Source organism: Maylandia zebra, linkage group LG7, assembly GCF_041146795.1.
Source record: "Maylandia zebra isolate NMK-2024a linkage group LG7, Mzebra_GT3a, whole genome shotgun sequence".
Taxonomy (NCBI): Eukaryota; Metazoa; Chordata; class Actinopteri; order Cichliformes; family Cichlidae; genus Maylandia; species Maylandia zebra.
The window spans coordinates 50,238,031-50,258,711 of NC_135173.1; the positions used below are offsets into that span (position 1 = coordinate 50,238,031).

General features: G+C 40.3%; 1 protein-coding gene across 2 annotated transcripts; it reads right to left on the reverse strand.

Moving 5' to 3' along the window:
- Positions 1 to 354: 354 nt before the first annotated feature.
- On the reverse strand, positions 355 to 14,399 carry lman1 (lectin, mannose-binding, 1). 2 transcript variants are annotated; one of them, XM_004549660.4, is made up of 13 exons: positions 14,123 to 14,392; positions 12,939 to 13,093; positions 10,684 to 10,791; positions 10,296 to 10,357; positions 9,890 to 9,989; positions 9,634 to 9,757; positions 8,413 to 8,471; positions 8,097 to 8,229; positions 7,652 to 7,839; positions 7,285 to 7,361; positions 1,498 to 1,660; positions 1,286 to 1,410; positions 355 to 1,192 (listed from the first exon to the last, which is right to left on the reverse strand). In XM_004549660.4, the coding sequence occupies exons 1-13, from the start codon at positions 14,340 to 14,342 to the stop codon at positions 1,156 to 1,158; spliced, it is 1,551 nt and encodes a 516-aa protein (XP_004549717.1). In that variant the 5' UTR covers positions 14,343 to 14,392; the 3' UTR covers positions 355 to 1,155. The 2 variants fall into 2 exon arrangements, with proteins under 2 accessions (XP_004549717.1, XP_076742712.1); XM_076886597.1 differs by lacking the exons at positions 355 to 1,192; positions 1,286 to 1,410; positions 1,498 to 1,660 and adding an exon at positions 4,295 to 4,679 and having other exon boundaries at positions 14,123 to 14,399.
- Positions 14,400 to 20,681: the final 6,282 nt, after the last annotated feature.

Sequence of the window (20,681 nt, forward strand, 5' to 3'; positions counted from 1 at the left end):
TGGATGGTAGGGTCAGAATTTGGTGTGAACAACAAAAGCATGGATTTGTCACACCTGTTTCATTTTCTTAGTTGATAGGGGTTGCACCTGATGTGGTCTCTTGCTGCTATAGCGGATCTGCTTCAACGTGTTGTGCATTAAGAGATGCTCTTCTGCATACCTATGAAGGGTTCCGGCTGCTGGTGTCAAAGATGTTTTCTTCGCACACTTTGGGCCCCTTAGTCAATGTCATTTAAACACTATAATCTGAGTACTGTATTGTTGCAGACCATGTCCATCCTTTTATGACCACAGTGTACCTATCCCCTGATGAATACTTCCACGAGCACATGATACCATGTCACAAAGTACAGATCATCTTACATTAGTTTATTAAACATGAATGTGAGTTCACTCTACTAAAATGGCCTCTAGACCCCCGATCACAGTCCAATCGAGTCCAGTCGTGGATGTGCAGATGTCTGTTGAATGTTTTAAGCATCTTGTTAAATCTGACATTTAGAATTAAGGAAGTTCTGAAGGCAAATGAGGATTCAACCCAGTATTAGCATGGTTAACCTAATAAAGCGTCCAGGAAGTCTTTTGCAATAGGTGGGAAAATTGTGATAATGAGAAATTAACAGAAAACAAATTATTGAGCATAGATGCACCATGTATGAAGTGTGGAACAATAACCAGGCATGGTGCAGTTATTTGTTTACAGTCGTTTATGTAAATTGTTCAGGTAGAGGATATGTCAGATTCTGACTTGTTTGACTCAACTGAAACAGATAAACAGTCCCAGAAATCCAATGTCTGGGTTTACATTATCAATAGTTCTGCCGTATTTTATACAAAATTGCACATTTCAAAACACAGGTTCTGTTTCAGGGAATGGGACTGTGGCAGATTTCTCTCTTTTTAAAAAAAAAGAATCTAAGGATCTGACCAACCAGGAATACTGTAAGTAACATGTTGCATCATGTTGGAAATCCAGAAGTGTTACACTGATCAAATTACAAATCTGCAATGAATTAAAAAAACATCTACAGCAAAACCAATTTTTTAAGTAAAATAACTTACACTGAAAATAATCAAACCCCATCAAAAAAAAAAAAAAAAAATGGAAATGGACATTCCCTCATGTATACACTTTGGCTTTATGAAAGTAGGTCATCAAAAGAACTTCTTAGCTGCTGCTTCTTGTTGACTTCTGCAAAAGAAATAAAGAAAAGGATGCAAAAAAATTAGAGGAGTGGTTAGATTTCCAGGCAGATGCAACCCAAATTACAACCTGATATCTTACTTGTACATGACGTAGCAGAAGAATAGGACTGACTGGACCACGACAAAGATTGCAAAATGAACAGTGGATAAGCAGGAAGGCATGGGAGGCAACTCGGGACACTTCAGGACCTTGTCAGCTGGATTCTAAACAACACAATGCAGATCAGCGAGTTCAGTCAACACTTTTTTTGTTGTAAAACAGATCAGAAGAGTTCAGACTCCAATCCATACCTGAGCATTACGCTGAACCAGGTGCTCCACGTCCCTTTTGACGGTGTGCAGATGTTCCTTGATGTCGCTGAAATGTTGCATGGTCTCGTATGTCCCCATAGCGGCTTGATTACCCTGATTCTGGACAGAGCCAATCTGTCTCAGCGACTCGTGAAAGGAGCTTCTGCAGAAGGACAGAGACATCATGCTTACTGACTGGACATTAACATTAAAGAAGCCTCAAAAGGACTGAAATAAATCACTGCTGATTGAATTCATGTGGGGAAACATGCTGAACAGTAAACATGCTGTGAGGTGCTGCTTATTTAAAGTCATATAAATTGTCTAAAAATTAATCTTTTAATCCCTATTCACTGGAGGCTACATATTCTCAAACTTTGAAAAAACAGAAAATTGCCATCTGATAAAAGAGGTCATGATTGCTAAATTAATCCCTTATAAAAACATGTTCTTACAACAGATTACAAGTACAGAGGGATAAGAAATGGCTCAGAAACAGGGGGACACCACGTGGATTATGCATCTATGAGAGGGACGGCTAACATGCTGAAGACAAAATTAAAAAATTGTCTGAAAATGTAACAAAGCATCTGATAGCTGGTCCCCATTAATGTGGATGTGCGTGAAATTGAGAGCCTTTCTAACTGTAATTGATCACCCGTGGAAGCATTTTACCGTCTCAATCTTTAAATTGCTCATTTATATCTGGTAGAAACACTCTTCTATAACTCCTGTGCACCACTAACTGAACAGTCAGGGTCAAAAGAACATATGCTGACCAGTTCAGACTGGTTTATCCTGGTCACTTCATCATCTGTCTGGAAGATTTGTGTCAAGCTGCCATTCACCCTTGATTTATCAATGGAAATTAGTACAAATCATTTCTCACATTCACCCCGTCAGATAGCAGAATAAACCAGTCTGAGGTGCTAGTGCTGAGGCCCACCAAGGACTGAATGTGAAATCTGTAAATCTGCATCTTCACTTTCAGATTAATCACTAAAGGAAGACTACATTGAATGCAAAGCATTCCCAGAAGAGAAGAAAGACTTTAAGCCAGGATCACATTTCTCAACAAAATGTAATTTCTAAAAGTTGATTACTTACAGGGAGGAAGCAACTAGTTTCCCCTCTATCATCTTAAACACGTCTAAGGCGATTATGAAGGGGAAAAAAGACAAATGAGCAGAATTCCACTAGTGTAAGCAAGACAGCCCTGAGGGAGATTGTGACAAGAAATCAAAAGGATGGGACACTGTATTTTGCTTGTATATGACAGATGTATTTAAAGACTACTAAGCTGATAAGGGCAGAACGGTGCTAAGAAGGGGCCTTTTCTTGCTCGGCCACATGGTCGAGGTCTGAAACAAGGACGACATACAAACAAAATCTAATTTGTTTCACGGACGTGGGGGGGGGGGGGGGGGGGGGGGAATCTCCCTTGAGGAAGTAAGTGAGCATTTATTAAACCCTACGTCTAATCTTCGTCTACTCCAAGTGACCCATTTATGAGCAAAGAGCCCTCTATGTAGGTTTGGAGCGAGACTAAGTCCTATCATAAACTCTGTGTTTAAGACGGGTCAGGATAAACTGAGCACTTAATCTATAAAGTAATACAGATCAGTTGCTCACATTAGCACATTAGCAGAAGCTGCTGAAGCCTTTTGCCAGCAAACTTATTTACTGTGCCAATCAGCTTACTCCTGTGTAGCACCCTTAATATTCAATTATTACATCTTCCCACTCACTGCAGGATTAAAAAAAAGAAGAAGCAAAAAACAAAAACTGAGAGTGCTTGGGTAGATTTAGCAAACGAGTAACCAAGAGTCGAGTGCCACGGGAATTATGGGTCAACAATATGATAAAGAAAATCATGTATGCAGTCATCTGAGAATGAATGTCCTGTTGGATTTAGGGCATATAAACAGCTTGCTTTTTTGTGATACATGAGAGATTAATGTTACATAAACTACAATCTTTAATATCTTGTCATTCTGATTAAATCTTTATGCAGATGGTGTGTTAAAATTAACACAAGACAAATATGCATTAATAAAAATAAATAAATCCAGTTTCTTTGTTCGTGCAGCTCGATTTTAAAAACGCCCAGATTGAATCAAACTTGTCAATCAAGTTTTCCTGAAAGGAAAATAAATATTTGTGCTAAATGGCTGACAAAAGAGTGAGTAAGACTACGTAGCTGTTTCATAAGTCAGTCATAACGACTCACTCATCAAGCAGCAGACATACACTCAACAAAAATATAAACGCAACACCTTTGTTACTGCTCCCATTCCCCATGGGATGGACGTAGAGACCTAAAATTCATTCCAGATACACAATATAACCATCCCTCCCAAACAGTGGTCACAAATCAGTCCAAATGTGTGGTAGTGGGCACATCTGCTATATTGAGATAATCCATCCCACCTCACAGGTGTGCCACATCAGGATGCTGATCTGACATCATGAGTAGTGCACAGGTGTACCTCAGACTGCCCACAACAAAAGGCCACCCTGGAATGTGCAGTTTTTTGCGCTATTGGGGGTCTGGGGACCCAGAACCGGTCAGTATCTGGTGTGACCACCATTTGCCTCATGCAGTGCAACACATCGTCGCATGGAGTCTATCAGATTGTCAATTGTGGCCTGTGGAATGTTGGTCCACTCCACTTCAATGGCTGTGCGAGGTTGTTGGATATTCGTGGGAACTGGTACACGCTGTCGTATACGCCGGTCAAGCACATCCCGAACATGCTCAATGGGTGACATGTCCGGTGAGTATGCTGGCCATGCAAGAACTGGGACATTCTCAGCTGCCATCTGCCCTGAACAATGTGAACCATGATTCATCCGTGAAGCGCACACCTCTCCAACGTGCCAGACACCATCGAATGTGAGCATTTGCCCACACAAGTCTGTTACGGCGACGAGCTGGAGTCAGGTCAAGACCCCGATGAGGACGGCGGGCATGCAGTTGAGCGTCCCTGAGACGGTTTCTGACAGTTTGTGCAGAAATTGTTTGGTTGTGCAAACCAATTGTTCCAGCAGCTGTCTGGGTGGCTGGTCTCAGACGATCTTGGAGGTGAACCTGCTGGATGTGGAGGTCCTGGGCTGGTGTGGTTACACGAGGTCTGCGGTTGTGAGGCCGGTTGGATGTGCTGCCATATTCTCTGAAACGCCTGTGGAGACGGCTTATGGTTGAGAAATGAACATTCAATGCACGGGCGACAGATCTGGTTGACATTCCTGCTGTCAGCATGCCAATTGCACGCTCCCTCATTGCTTGTGGCATCTGTGGCATTTTGCTGTGAGACAAAACTGCACATTCCAGGGTGGCCTTTTGTTGTGGGCAGTCTGAGGTACACCTGTGCACTACTCATGATGTCAGATCAGCATCCTGATGTGGCACACCTGTGAGGTGGGATGGATTATCTCAATATAGCAGATGTGCCCACTACTAGGGCTGGGCCATATTATACCGTTCACGATAATACCGGTATAATGTTAGGCAACGATAGGAAAATGAAATATCGCGATAGAATGGGAGTAAAACGCGCATGCGCAGTGCCTTTGTTTTCATACGCACATGGCCGGTCGTTGAGTGAAACAGATGAACCAGAATTGGTTTGTAAAAATGGTGCAACTTCAGTGATGTGGAACTGGTTTGGTGTTTGTCCGTCAGATACACAACAAAGCACATTTTTTTGCAGAACATGCAAGCGGCCGTTGTTATTGTCGTATTTGTCGGACTAAGATGCTCTTAAATCTGGGAGTAATCTGGGTCCTAAACTCCGTATATTTCAGGTCAAACAACACTGCAGCATCACTTAGAGTTAAAAACTGTCTAAATTCTTTCATCTTTAATAAAACGATCAGCATTGCTGCTTTACCAGGTGTAACTATAAAGTTTAACTTCCAGGCATCCATGAAAACAAAAGTTATTACATTTAACGGAGTTAGAAGTTAGCAAGAAGCTAGCGGAAGTTAGCTCGCTAGTTTCGCTAGTTACCTAAGCATGATATAGCATGTTCTGACTGAGAGATTTCTGAAAAAAAATCAAACGTACAGCTCTGCTATCACTTCCAACATAAATGAAGACAGGAAACTAAACAGCAGTGACGTTTGTAGGGTTACTGAAGTTGGGCTAGCTGGTATATAATGATGTGCTACGTAATCGCTAGCGACACAGCTATGTTAGCATAACATAAGCAGTGAAGCTGGAGGACGAACACTAACACTTTTCCACTTATAAAAGTTAATGTGAAGGTTCTTCATGGTTAGAGACAAATGCAATCGCATGGCAGGATGCTGTAAACGGACCAAACTTCAGTCAGGAGAACAACTGAGATAATCCATCCACAATACGAGGTTAGTTATTAATATACTGCAACAACATGGGAAAAGAGCAGCTGCAGAGAATTCAACATTAATGAATCAATGTTACAGAAGTGGAGGAAGCAAGAAGAATGAGTTTAATAAAGTTTGATTTATCTGACTGCTTTGTTTCGCTTAATGTGCCTTATAATCCCGTGCACCTTATGGTCCGAAAAATGTGTACTGCACACTGCAGTTTAATGTTGCAAAGCACCTCTTTTTAACTTCAGTGGATATTATACATGGTTATGCTCAGGATATGTCAGCCCATTTCTACTGGAAATGCCTTTTGGTTAAACTTTCAGCAAGGAATTTGCATTTGCACTGTTACATTTTTATAAAGCTTTAATGTACATAAAAACCAGCTTCTTGTTTAAGTGAAAATAAATGGAAGGTTGTCTTTTTGCACTAGTAATGTTGTGGAGTTGTATTTTGTCTCGCATCAATTATATCGTCGGTTATATCGTTATCGCAAATTTTCAAATATATATCGTGATAAATATTTTTGGCCATATCGCCCTGCTCTACCCACTACCACACATTTGGACTGATTTGTGACCACTGTTTGGGAGGGATGGTTATATTGTGTATCTGGAATGAATTTTAGGTCTCTACGTCCATCCCATGGGGAATGGGAGCAGTAACAAAGGTGTTGCGTTTATATTTTTGTTGAGTGTATTTAAAAATGCTGGCATGCCCACAATGACATAGTCCATAAAGAGCTTATGGTAAACAATACATAAGCAAAGATATGTTATTGACCTAATATAACATTGAACCTACACACCAAATCAGACTCACTTATTCTAAGTAGCAGAATCAATCATTCTCTGCGAAAAATGAAATCTGAGCACAGGTGACTATTTTTATGGTTTTAAAAGAAGCACATTAGAGCTGGATATCAGTGTGCACTTTGAGCTGTAATTGTGGTATGACAGAATTCCTAATCAGCCACCTTTTGGGTTTCTCTGCTTCCTGATCAGCTGTCAAAAAGTCTGTCCAAACGACTGCAACACTATCCCGCTCATGCGGTATTTCTCTATCATGCAACGGATTCATTGCAAATGAGTTTTTTTTATTAGGTAATTGGTATTAGGTATTTGGGCACTCTTGTCTCTGTGCCAAAACCCAGTTTACACTGGCGCAATGCATCAGTAAATCTGGGCCTAGAAATCGAGCGTTACCAACTGTGGAGGAAGCCGTTACAGCTGCTGGATTATCAGGACAGCAGACACCTGTGATGTCGCAGCCAGCCTCTCCTAAGATTAAATGTGATGTGATGGATTTAAGCGGCAGGATTTCCCTTGTTTTTCTGGAGTATCACGGATGTGTCTTTATGTTGTTTTTTTGAAAAAACAGCTATTTTTTAAGAATAACTGATTGTCAACAACAAACACTGTTGTTACTTACTTCAACTCGTTCAGGCTTTTGAGAACCTCCTGCTGCGTGGCTACGATGGAGCCCAGCTGCTGACCAGCAGAATCCAGCTAAGAGAGAAATGAAGCACAATGGTCTCAAAGTTCATACTGTTACAGCTGTCATATAAAGGGTTTCCTATGTTTTGATAAGTGCTCAGATGAAAAGTTTAATAAGGTAGGAGTTCATAGAAAGACAGTCCAAAGTCCCGACACACATTTTTAAAATGTAAAAAGAAACAAAAAAAAGAAGAAGAAAGAAACATGCTTCTCCATTCGTAACAAAATCTAAAAATCTATCTTGCAGCTTTACAGCGAACACCTTTAGCTTGCGTAAGTTTGCTTCTTGATGACATGCCCACCTGTCCTGACTCAGTGTTTGCCCCCTTTTTGGCGACCTCATCCGTGATGACGGAGACGTATCGACGCTGTTCGTCCAGGATCATAGCGAGCTGCCGGTTGAGCTGTTTGATTTCCAGATGGATCCGGTTCTGGCCTTCAAACACCTGACGAATCTCCCGGTCATTCACACTCTCATACAAATCATCGACTGAAAAAAGAGACTGCAGATTAAAACCTAATTATAGAAAAGAAATTTGTAAACTTTTCATGTAGATTTACAAAAGTAATATTTGGACATATTTGTCTTGAATGTATTCTGATTCATATTTTTCAAATAATTTAACTTTTTTTTTTAGGTAACACGTAACAGATTAATATAGAATATAAATAAAAACAAATGTGTATTTTTCATTCATTGTGTAATTTTACACAACTGTTTGGACCATCATGCTTCAGAAAACTAACTTGGTTCTCCTTGGACGTCCGGGTGCTCCTTCTGAAATTCCTCTTTCTTTTTATCGAGCTCTTGCTGGAAGTTCTGAAATTCCTCCTGGTACTTGTCCTTCTCTTCTTTAGGAATCTCAGATTCAACTGGGGGCTTCAATGGGAAAGACAAAAAACCCCTCTGTGAACTCAATAGAGGCTCTGCTTGGGTGTATAGTGCATATGCACGCACACATGCACGTCCACACACACAGACAGACACGCACACACACACAACTACAGAGTGAGTAAAAGACACAACGGAGTTCTAGACAAAAAAAAAAAAAAATGTAGTTACCGGTTGCTGGCCAGGCTCTGTGAGTCTGAATAGCAAGAAGGATAAAACATCGTGGTCATCTGACGGACAAAAGAAAATTTCAATGAGAAAAATCACAAACATCAGAAATAAAATTATTGAATTACCACACTTTAAGACTATAATATAATATCTCAGAAACAACTGCAATAAGGTAATACTATCATGCTATATTAGTAATTAGCAATTACCAATAAGCAGTAAGTCAAATAGTGATACTAGGAACAAGGACTAAAGGTAGCACTAATAGGCAATAATGTTAAGATGGAAACAATTTAACTAGTCAAGACCAGACCAGCAAAACTAGTGACGTCATCATAAGACTGAGGTAATGTTTCAATAATGTTTTAACTACAGAAAATTACTAGACAGTACAAATGAAATTAAGTCTTTAATAGAAGGCAGACCTGAAATATTTCTAGTGCTACTACTGCCACTGCTCATTAATACAAACATCTAATTAGCCAGTTAAATCGCAGCAAGAATTTAGATGTGTAGACATGGTCAAGAGGGCCTGTTTAAGTTCAAACAGAGCATCAGAATGAGGAAAAAAATGTGATTTTTGGCATGGTTGTCGGTCCCACGCAGTCTAATCTGAGTATTTCAGAATCTGCTGATCTGCTGGAATTTTCCAAAAAAAACATCTCTATGTTTTAATGGTCCGAACAAGAGAGAACATCTAGTGAGTTCCAGTTCCAAAAACTGGTGAAATGCCTTGTTAATGTCTGAGGTGAATAGCCAGACTGCTTCAAGTTGATAGGAAGATGACAGTTAACCATTTTTACAACCAAGAAATGCAGAAAAGCATCTCAGAATGCACAAGACATCAAACCTTGAAGCAGATGGGCTACAGCAGCAGAAGACCACACTGCTAAGAAAAGGACTGTACTCAAATGACCTCCACAGTCACTGTTTGGGAAATAGTGGAACAAAAGATTCAAACCGTTTCTGTGCAGCCAACAAATCTGCAGCTGTGGTGTGAAGCTATCACCTCATATGGATGGTTTTGAAGGTAAAAGGAGGAGCTAAGTCAATAAGAGGAAAAATATGCGGCTGATAAAATGCCTGTGAGCGTGGCTCAGTTTAGAAAGTGAGCTAAGAGCGACTGCTGGGTCGAATATGAGTTATTACAGAGAAATCCGTTGCTTACGAAATTTTGATTTTGTAGACAGTAAAGACTTTTAACAGCAAATAGAATAATACCTGCTAAACCACCGGTAGCAGCTGAAATGCCAAAGAAACCGTCAGATGGAATGACCATGTTGTCCACCTTTGTGCAGAACTCGTAGTCCTCTTTGTCCGGAGTGAAACCGTTGTTGATCAAGACCTGAAGAGGAAAAACAGCAAAAACAAAAACACAGCTACATTTTTACTGTCTCAAAAGTGCCATTGTTTTTCTCTTACTTCACATTGTGAATATATACACACTTAATGCTAAAAGGTTCATGTTTTCTCCTACCGTCAGTGTCCTTTTGTAGTATGTTATTTTGGCTCTGACAGGGTAGGGTTTATTGCGGAAGTCTCGTAAACATGTACCGAGGGCCTGCGTGGAGCCATCGCTGCGTGAAAACAAACAAAAAACTATTACTTGCACCTCATAATTACGGTTAAACTTTGAGGAAAACACACTCACGTTTATTAGATAATAACATTCATGCCTGCGTATATACTTTATGGTACAGTAGGCACAGAATTTAAGATTTAAAAAAATGATTTAAAGCTTTCACTCGCCCAAGGGAGATTAGGAAGGAGAGAGGATTATTTACTTTCCAAGCAAATATAATCATATTTCCTAATCTTCTTTAAGTTGGTAAAATTCGAGTTGGTGATGACATCAGAGGAAAGCGCAAGAAATGTTTACTTACTTTTGATGATCATAAACAAGGTTGCCATTGTTTCCCACGACGAGAATAGCTGGGTTATTTTTCTGGAAAGATTCCCAGAAAACAAAGAAAAAAATTTATCCTTTTTGTCATCTAAAGCACAGAAATAGATTTGATGTTTAGGTAATCTTATTTAACTAAGTAAAATTTAAATTTCACATAAACAAAAAGCTCTGGGTTCTTAATTGCTAACATGATTCCTGACTGAGAAATCAAGCTGTTTGTTATAATATAGGCAGAAAGTCTCTCAACCGACTGCTCCCACCACACAATAACAGAAACAAATGTGAATAAAGCTATAGTGCTTTACACTTTACGCTTATTACTCATTAAGGTTTTACCATTATTAAAAACTATAGCTGACACCAACCTTTCCGTCATTGTCAAAAGAATCAAAGAAGACTCCAATTCCGTTCCACTGATCAGCAGCTCCGTACACTGGACCCTCAAGGCCTTGTGTGCTGGTGAACCACACGGCCTGTCAGCCATAAAAATAAGTCAGTAAATAAAAATAAAAAAACAATAAATAGCTCATTTATGTAAAAGAACTTGTTTGGAATCCATGGGATTAGAGCTGAATAAAGAATATCTGATTTAATATTTAAAGGAAATTTGATATATGGGTGATTACATATATACAAACATACACATATATTTGTTTTCTATTGGAAAGCAATTTTTATTTTGATGGTTTGGCAATATTATTTTAAGACAGTGTGATCAGATCAGATCAGAGCCTTTTCTGCGTGCCCAGCTGAGTTGAGTGTCATACATTTATCTGTTCTCTTTTTGATTTCCTCTCTCCTTTTTCTATCTCTGCACTGTCACTATCTAATAAAGATTAAAATGCCACTTACTGACTACACAGTGCACCATTTCTCTACTCCAGTTTCTTGTTAACAACTGACCTAAACGGATACAGTGTAAGTTCATTTCATAAGCTATAGTGTCCTTGTCAGAACACTTTGTTCTCGGAGTGCTGGTTTACTTGCGGTTCCTAGAGTATTTAAAAATAGAAGGAAGCGCACTTATTTAAGATTAGCCTTAAAACCTCTGATAAAGCTTAAAGTTTGTGTCAGATGACGATATGGTGTAACAGGCCAAGGTTACTGGGTCTATTGTGATGCATTGTGTGTTTCTTCTTTATTCACCTCTTTTCACTCTTGACGTGTTTACACACAACTCTGTATTTACTCATTAGTCACTATTAATCTCTGATTGTTGGGGTTTTCTTTCAATCTTTCAATATAAAACATCTTGAGATTATTTGTGATTTGGTGCTATATACATGAAACAGCACCTAACTAAACTGCATGAAATACTGCTACATCATTGACAATATAAAAATCTGCAATTTTACATATTTGTAGCATGCAATTGTGTATTTGGGTGAAGTGCTTCATTTAGGCTCCCCAGAGAAGTTTAACCTCTTACAAGGTTAAACTTGTTTTTATGTTTTAGTTTTTCTGTGAAGCACTTTGTGATTTTTGTCTTGAAAGGTGCTATACAAATAAAATTTTACTTTTATTTTACAAGTAAAATCAATATCTTTATGCTTCACATTACACTTGTTAGGCAGTGTTTGTCATACAACCCTATGGGTATGACACACCTGAAACAGGGTGTGTAGGTGAAACAGGTTTTGAAGCAAGTTTCTTAATATCTACTATTAGATTATCCACAAAAGAAATATTGGCCTGTTGTACAGCAACGGGGAGATTTCTTCCATCCACACAGTCAATACTGGCTATGAGGGAAAAATTATTATTCCTCAACTAGTTATTGGATGTTGATGGTAGTTACAGGGAAAATGATTGCTAAAGTCCCAGTCACACAGACCTATGGACTGGTCAGTGACCCCCTGGCAACCCTTGTTGCTAAGTGAAAATGTGTATTGCACAAGCAGTAAGATAAACCCTCATTGTGACTGCTTTGGTTGCTACCATATTGCTACAGTCTTTGTTTCAATGGAAGTTGCGGTCTTGTCTACAAACACTGCCCAGCTGCTCTCTGAGCAGTAGTGAAACTGTGAAAAGTGGAAATGGAGAAGGTTTGCCTTCAAAGTAAAAGATGTGCCTTTTGAAAAATGCTGGCTGCAGCACTGAGCCAAAACTTTATTTTGAAGGTGAACCTTTTTCATTTCTAATTTGCATTGGACCTTTTGACATTTTACTATCACTCAGCTAGAAGTTAGCAAGTAACTGCAGACAAACGTGAAAAACTACTATTTTGGTGCAGAAGATCTGCAACCAGTTTCCCGAGCAACAGCCATCCACCTCAAGGAGTTACCACCATACGTGGTTGTTAAATGTCCAATATAGAGGAGGGGGTTTAAGCTGAGCTGAGCCAGAAGCAGTGATAATCAGTGTGGGATCACTGAGAGTGTTTTTCCTCAGCCATTCATGTGACTGGTTAAGGTCAGCTAACAAACACACATTTTCTTATCATCTTTGAAAAAAATTGTTTCCTATTGGCTTTAGAAAGATTTCTCTTTATGTTTATGCTCATCATGAGGAAGAGACTGGCACAGGCTAGCTTGGAGTATGCTGGAGTAGACGGTGGAAAATTAAGCTAGACCCTCGCAGCTGCACAATCAGCCCACACTGAGGTTTTTCCCCTTCTTACCAAACCGTCAGCTCCCATTCTTCCTCTTCCAGATACCCTGAATGTCACCTCGGCCTCCCAGTGCTCAAAGTTGACTTTGTTTTTCGTCCAAACAGAACCCCTCTGACTCCTGAGGGATGGCGTAATGCGCACCTGGTCTGCGCTAGGAATGGCATCTAGAACAGAGAGAGGACGCAAAGTGAGTTTACTTACTAATTTATCACAAACTTTCTACTATCACAAATCTGTGGAAAAGAACTCAGTGACACAATAAATGTTGTTTTTTCCCCCACTACTGCTGCAGAGGTGTATTACTGTTATTACACGTCAGCATTATCAAGTTGTACCTACTTGATAAGCTCTTTACTGCCTAGCACCTGATTTGTTTGTACGCTTTTTTCCCCTCTCCAAATGCTACACTGCTTCTACTTTGTACCAGGTCAATAAATAAATAAATAAATAAATGAATAAATATTTTTAGCAGTTTTATATCACAGGAAGTATGGCTTTGGAGCTCTTGTAAGACAAAATGAGCAAAGAAGAGCATCAGCTTGTGCTCTGGGAATGTGTAAAAGGTCATATTTAATATGCATTCAAATGTGACAGTAATCTTTGCAGCTGTTGGGGGACAACAGAAAAAAAGTTTATTCACAATATGTTGGGTGCTCTGTTTTCTCTCTCTTTGCTTCCTGTCAACCTCTACTCACACACTTAATGAAGCCACCAATAAACAGTTCACTGAGGAAATAACCTGCAGAATGCTAATGAAGGTGGTCTTCATGCAGTGTTATTTAGAGAGAATGCAGTGTAAGCTGGTGCAGCTTTCTTGTATCAGCAGGAATACTCACAGTGTGATGCAAGACTCCAAAGGCCTATTTTTGCAAGAGGAAAGTTCAACAATGAGGAGGCCTGTGTCTGCACACTCCCCAGCGCCAGTCAGGAGTTCGAACTTAACTCTGACTTATTCAGCTCTGCACTGATTTGAATGAAAATGAGACTGGGAGTCGAGTGCTAAAATCAAAGCATTTCCTAGTGCACTTGTGAATGAACAAAACAAGCCGCTGTCGCCTCTGAACACCCCAGAGCCGAAACAAACCACAAACAGGACATGGCCTCAGCCGTGCTCGTGCCAGCTGGACAAACGGCTGTCGAAGAGATTTGACGAGCAGCGGTTCAGTGATGCTGACAGCTGGACACAAACTTACTTCCAGTGTGGATCCAGAAAGGGATACCGCCGTCACTCTGAGACAGGTGCGGCCCTTTGAAGCTGTATTTGTACTCAAACCGGCGGTGTGGAGCCTCCTCTGTCGTCGAAGCTCCCACGGCGATGTCGGCCACACTGCTGTGAAATATTAGCGTCGTGACAAAAGTTGTTATCAACAAACGAGCGCCGACAGCCGGGCTCTCCGTTATGGGCACCGCCATGTTTCTGTATCACTGCTGACGTAGCGCTGAGTCCGCGAGCATGACGGGATGCCTGTTGGGCCAACAGGGCGTTTTCTCATTGGACGATGTTTGGGTCCTATTTCGTCCCGCCCCTTCCTCTCTGCGCTATCTCAACACAACCAACAAAAGTAAACGACAACATGAATAATCAACGGCGAATATAATAATAATAATAATAAAAAAAGCCAAATAATCAGACAACAAATAAATAAACGGAAAAAAGTTACAATAAAGCTTCCAGGAACAGAGGCAGTATACCACAGCAGAAATTCAAATGGCCACATCCTTGCTAGTGATAGGCTGGAATTGGCAATTTTTTTAAAAAGAGCTGTAATGCAAATTCAATTTAAATTTGACAAAAATGGTGAAATAGCATTTACATGTCAAGGGTGGATTCACTCCGCCAACATGCTTTTGATTAGAATGCCTTTTCATGTGAGATATTTTGACATTTTACCATGCAGTATATTTGTAATAAATAAATAAATAAACAAAACACTGATTCAAGTCACAGAGGCCTATAAACCGACCAGCAACCGTTAGACAAAAATGTGCGTTCACTGGCTGTTTGGTAAGTTGTTGTTGGCAGTTGCTTTGAAATTCATTGCTACAATCTTATTCTGAAGGTCTAGGGAGTGGTCAGAGCTGGTAGCAAGTACCAGTTGCATCTGTTGCAAATAGTTTGCATGGAAGAAACCACAAACTGCCCAGGTGCCACTTTGGGAATGCACAGGCTTTTTATTTTTTCATTTTTATTTATTTTTTATTATTATTTTTTTTTATAGATTAATTCTACTAATGACAGCCCAGGACACTCTTGCAGAAGACTCTCCGAATCTCAAGACTCCGCCTTTCTTGTCAAAAAAGAGGGGTATTTCAATATAACTGATAACGTTGTACTTTAGTAGTAATGTTAACTAAATCGGATCAGCTTATTTATTATTAATACTAACTGTAAGACTAGAAAACTTTATTCTTCTTACATGTTTGGATATTTCACTAAATAAACCTCTACTCACAAACACACAGGTACACACATAGAGAGGCAGAGTCCTGCTGTGTGTAACTGCTGCTGATTGCGGGCAAATAATAAAATCATGTTGCACTGTCTGACCGATGCTTAGGAACTTGACACAATCCACTAAGACTTTGGGGCATAATAGCACATATTTACCCCAGGGCAGCATACTGGGTCAATGTGACCTTAATATGTGCAGTTGTCACTCCATTAGGTCTTGCAGGTGATTATATGAAGAGGATGAACATGATATAAAGTATTAAAACATATACCGAGGCCTTGATTTACTTCAAAATTTTCCCCACTTTCCCCCAGTTGCCTCTATGGGTGCTGCACCACTACAAGGGCCCGTTTGGAGCCTTTTTCTTCCTGTGAGTGAGCCACTGAATTATTTGGCTACCTTTGCAAGCAACATGTGAAAAGTTGGTGAAGCAGATGAAAAAAATTCAGATGAGCTAAAGCTTTAATCGTGTTTTTGGAAACAAGGTTAATAGGAGATCAGCTCCTCGAGCAGGTGAAAGACGTGAATATTGTTTTTCAACTCTGTGTCAACACAACAATAAAATCCATTATATGACAGGTATGCACAAGTGTTGCCAAACCAGATCTGTTTTGCATGTCTTTAAATAGCAGAAAACTGTCATGTGGCATGAGGCTGTGGAAAGAAAACTCTATTAGATTGATCTATTATCTACTATAAAATATACTATTAAAATACATCTGTAAAATGCTCTCCCAAACAAAACACACACGAAGGAGAATATATGAGATTGTGAAAATGTCTGGTGCAGGCTCTTACCACTCGTGACATCTTTCCAGTGGATTTGTAAGGGCAGAGAAAATAGAGACATCTGTCCTTTGTCTGAGGAAGTCCTCATTAGAGAGTTAAACCACACTCTTTGTGGGGAAATGCAGGATTTGAATAACAAAGGCGGTGCTAATAGATCCATTTAGAAGTGGACAATAGGAAACCGTGGATTGTTAATGGGTCAGTGAAACTGTGAATAGCCTATTGCATGAGTCAGAACAAATATTTGGCCAGCGAATTATACAATACTGTACTAAATATAATCTTGGAAATGACAGCGAGCCTCTGCCGTTGAGCCACATGAGGTTTGAGGTGGCACTTTTTTGAGGGGCATGTTCTATCCTTGTTTTGACCGCTGGATGTCCTCCTATCATTCTGTGTGTTGTGGAACCAGTGGCCTTAACAGACAAAACAAATACCTGTTGTGTTGTGCATGGGGCCATTTGTTCTTGGGGGATCCGGGCATCTAAAGCATTAAGAGGAAAGGGAGAGTGGCTTGTCAACGGCTGGTGTGAACGATGGCTTAGTTAAATGAAGCCTGTTGCTTCATGGCGTTTATTCATACCGGAAAAGCACAAAGCAATCCATTATCACGTAGACTAAATATCCGCTGAGGTGACAGCATGCTAAGGAAACGTCCCACTGGGCTCTTACTTTTACCACCATGATGCAAATCGCTTCTCTCCTTTGAGGACCAGGGCACTCACTGTTCTTATGATTTTAATTACGATCCAGTGAGCCTGATGCTGACCCGATGCACAAGAGACACAGAAGCTTTGCTTATCACGCCTAGAAGCTTTGAATGTTTTATGATCATTTAAGCCAATAATGCATAGATTTGATCTGCCGCTGTATTATTCGCAGGCTTGGCTCTGTGCATACAGGCCACACACTCACCCCGGACAATGCAGAAAGGGGCTAAACCTTCATTTCAGATTGCTTTGACACAGTCCAGTGTGGTCTGGGCAGAAGAGAGGGCACTTATTGTCCACTAAGGACTTTGCCACATTCATTTGAGGAGCAGCCCTTTCTCATTATTAACAGACACACTAAACGATGGGGCCCAAACAATACAGAACAGATCCCTTTATGCAGACAAGTGCTCAACGTTTCAGCAGCCACTGTGTGCCCTCCACCACTCCCGCTCCCTTTTTAGATACCTGCACATGAGTGAAAGATGTGGAGGACACAAAAGATATCCTCAACTTTCCTTTTTCTCCCATTCTGTGAAACAGGCCCATTTTAAAGCCTTTATTTGTGCAAAGCCTCTCATTAACTCCGCTCATGCTGCCTCACTCGGTTTGCCATTGCTTAAGTACCGGGTGTTGTAAAAAAGCTACCAATTAGTCACTCATCAGCTCCAATTAGAGGAGACAAAGCCCGAGTAAAGATAACTCAATGAGAGGGAGAGGTGGAAGGGTGAGGGCTCTCAGTATGTGCATGTGTGATTGTGTGTGTTTTTTTGTGTCTACACGCATAAGTGTGTGTTTGCGTACATGTGTTGAAGCCCGGACCGGCACAACATCGTTTTTAATCAGTGGAGAACTTGTGGCCATTCAGTCTGACCCACCACGGCACAGGTCCATTCACTCTCCAGGCCCCTCAGCGGGCCCTTTTCTCAGGGCCAAGTGTTGTTGTGCTGGGAAGACAGGCCCCCCAGGAGTCCCAGAAAGAGAGCCATTCAATCCTCTCTACCTGTTTGCAGCACATAAAGCACTTAGACCCTGGCCGATCTCTCATCATTGTCTCCTTCACTCTCAATACTTCCTTAAACTTAGGCCTCAACAAGAGCAAGCCCTTTTATAGAGGGGGGAATAGGGGATGTATGTTAAGGGGGTGCCTTTCGCCTCATTAGAATTGAATTTGCACTGTCTTGTAATTACGCTGAAGGGCAACAATGTATTTTTTTTCTTCCATCATAATCTTTACTGAATGGAAGATTTTTTGGGGCAGTTAATTTGCTGCCCACACTAATGCATTAATTAATGAATTGGGTAGCACTAATTTTCTTTATGCTGCTCCTCTCTGTTTGTTTCCTCCATCTGTTTCCAACAGTCCTGGGCAGCCGCTACTAATAAAATTACCTCATTAGGGCTTTTTAGCAACATAGTAACTCACTCATCCTTTTTGCTACTAAACATTTTCTTTGGGGTTTGTGTGTGTGTGTGTGTGTGCATGTTCCCATTTAGTGCTGCATATTTTTTGTGGACAGTTCTAAATAATGAAGGGGGCAAGCAGAGAGATATAATTGGGAACAAGGGGCCACTTCAGCAAATATTTGAAATCCTTTTAAAGGCCTGTCCTTGTACAGTGGTGATTAATTACTTCCAGAAGAGATATTTGAGAAATTTATTGCCAAGATTTCCCCGTGTTTTTGTCTCTTTCTATACGAGAGGAGCCCAGCTTGTTAAAAAGAATCGCCCAGCACTTCAATATCGGTCCCTCTTTAATCAAATGCAAATCATAACATACAGCGTTGTGGGAAAATGGGCTCATTGTGAAACAAATACACAACGTGTTAACAATGATGTAGTGTCTAATGAGGCTGGCATCCAAAATCCAAAACTTCCAACTATCTGAATGGATTTCGGTTTTGATGTTGTCAAAGAATGAACAAATCTGCGTTTGTCTTTTGGGAACGACATAAATGTTTCTAATAGAAAAGATAACGAATGTGAATATGATTTAAATGAGGGGAAAAAAGTTCTTCCAGGAACAAAATGATCACTCTGACGCCTGCAGGTCAATCTTTGAGAGAGAAGAAAAGGTAATGTCACAGAGTCCCAAAATAAACAAGCATGTACACATTACCCATGCTGAGTGAGCATTCCCACACAGCTTTATTCATCACAGTGTTTTGATTGCGTCTGTGTGGATCCCTGTGAACTACACGCCAAAGTCTAATGAGTTCAGTCAGCACTCTGTGCTGTGCATCATTTAATGGGCTGAACTCAAACAGTACACGCAGTACAGGACTGAGAAATTACTGCCATCTAGTGGATTCATAAGGGAATGCTTGATGTAAAAACACAACTAAGTAGTGTATTGTCCTTTTTTCTGGTTATTCTTTATTAAATAAGGAATGGATAATAATGTCATATAAAATCAGGTTAACTCAACCAGAGAGTGAGTGGCACCACATAATGGTAATATTAGGTGGTAATATGTAAGAGTATGCTATCAAAATCGTTCATAGTGTGTGGATGTGGCTGGGATTATTGTGGATAATGGCAAAAAACAAACAAACACCAAATACCATAAAATAAATAAAACAAACAAACAAACATGCACAGATGAGTCAAGTCAGACGTTTCTTTTCTCTTTTTTTGTTTCCTATATGCCTGATCATCAGACAGAATTGATATCGAAATCCACAAAGATCAGGAAATAAAATTCTCGTTTTGGTGATTATTAGTCTCATGATGTTCATCAAGGATGAACAGTTTTTTATAAATTTTCTGCCAACAAATCAACAGGTCGGTTAAAAATAGGATTTCTTTTTAAACATCAGACTGCTTTGGATCTCTTGCTTTGAGAAGGTCTCCCTCTGGTGGAGAAAAAAATTAAAACATTTTAGAAATTCAGTCAGCTGACATTCACACTGCCCTCTGAAAGTTGCCTGCTTGCAGAGAAGGCTTTACTTTGGTTGGTTTATTATTAGATCAGATATACAAGCGCAGTGGTTTTTATTCCGAGTTTTAAACAAGCCACAAATGAGCTGTAGGCACAGAAACTTTAGTCTGGTGTAGAGATGGACCGATCCGATATTACGTATCGGTATCGGTCCGATACTGACCTAAATTACTGGATCGGATATCGGAGAAAAATAAAAAATGTAATCCGATCCATTAAATATCACGAAAGCACCTCACAAAACTTGCAACACGCTGTAACTCACCTCAGAACGTTAGCACGTCAGAGCAGTATGCATCACGTGATAGAGCGGCTGTGGCATGCGGGACCTGTCTCGGGACCTCTGGATAGCATTTGGAGCTTCGCTAGCAACCCGGCATTTCATCTCCGACAAAGTTATCCCGAGAGAAGTAAAGCAAGTGTGTAAGTCCATCTCTGAATGTTTGTAAAGCATTCCTGCGTTAAGCTTAACAAGCGACTGCCTCTTCTTGCTGCTACTTCAATCATGAAACTGCTTAACGATCAGCTGATCGGCTTTTCTGTCGCGAGTCTGTGTCTCTAGTTTGCTTTTGGCCCACTTTGCACCAGAAAGAGGAAACCAGCGGCTGAACAACAGCAGCACGTTTAAGCTTGATCAGCTGTTGTTAGAATGTATTTAATATTAGTTTCTACTCGAGGATCTTTTTCTACGTAGCTGACGCTGGTAACTGTGCAGGGGCGGATCTAGCAAAGTTTAGCCAGGGGGGCCGATAGGGCATGAACAGGGAAAAGGGGGCACAAAGACATACTTTTCTTTCTTATTCTCATTTAAAATGTCGAGCTTTTAATAAATAATTATCTGACACCCAAAGTTTTAATT

Excerpts from the sequence above, each read along its gene's own strand:
- lman1 (XM_076886597.1), bottom strand. The coding sequence starts at position 14,342 with ATGGCGGTGCCCATAACGGAGAGCCCGGCTGTCGGCGCTCGTTTGTTG. Across the intron at positions 8,472-9,633 it reads TGCTACCGGTGGTTTAGCAG|ATGACCACGATGTTTTATCC; the intron begins GTATTATTCTAT and ends TTTGTCCGTCAG. Across the intron at positions 8,230-8,412 it reads CAGAGCCTGGCCAGCAACCG|CCCCCAGTTGAATCTGAGAT; the intron begins GTAACTACATTT and ends TTCCCATTGAAG.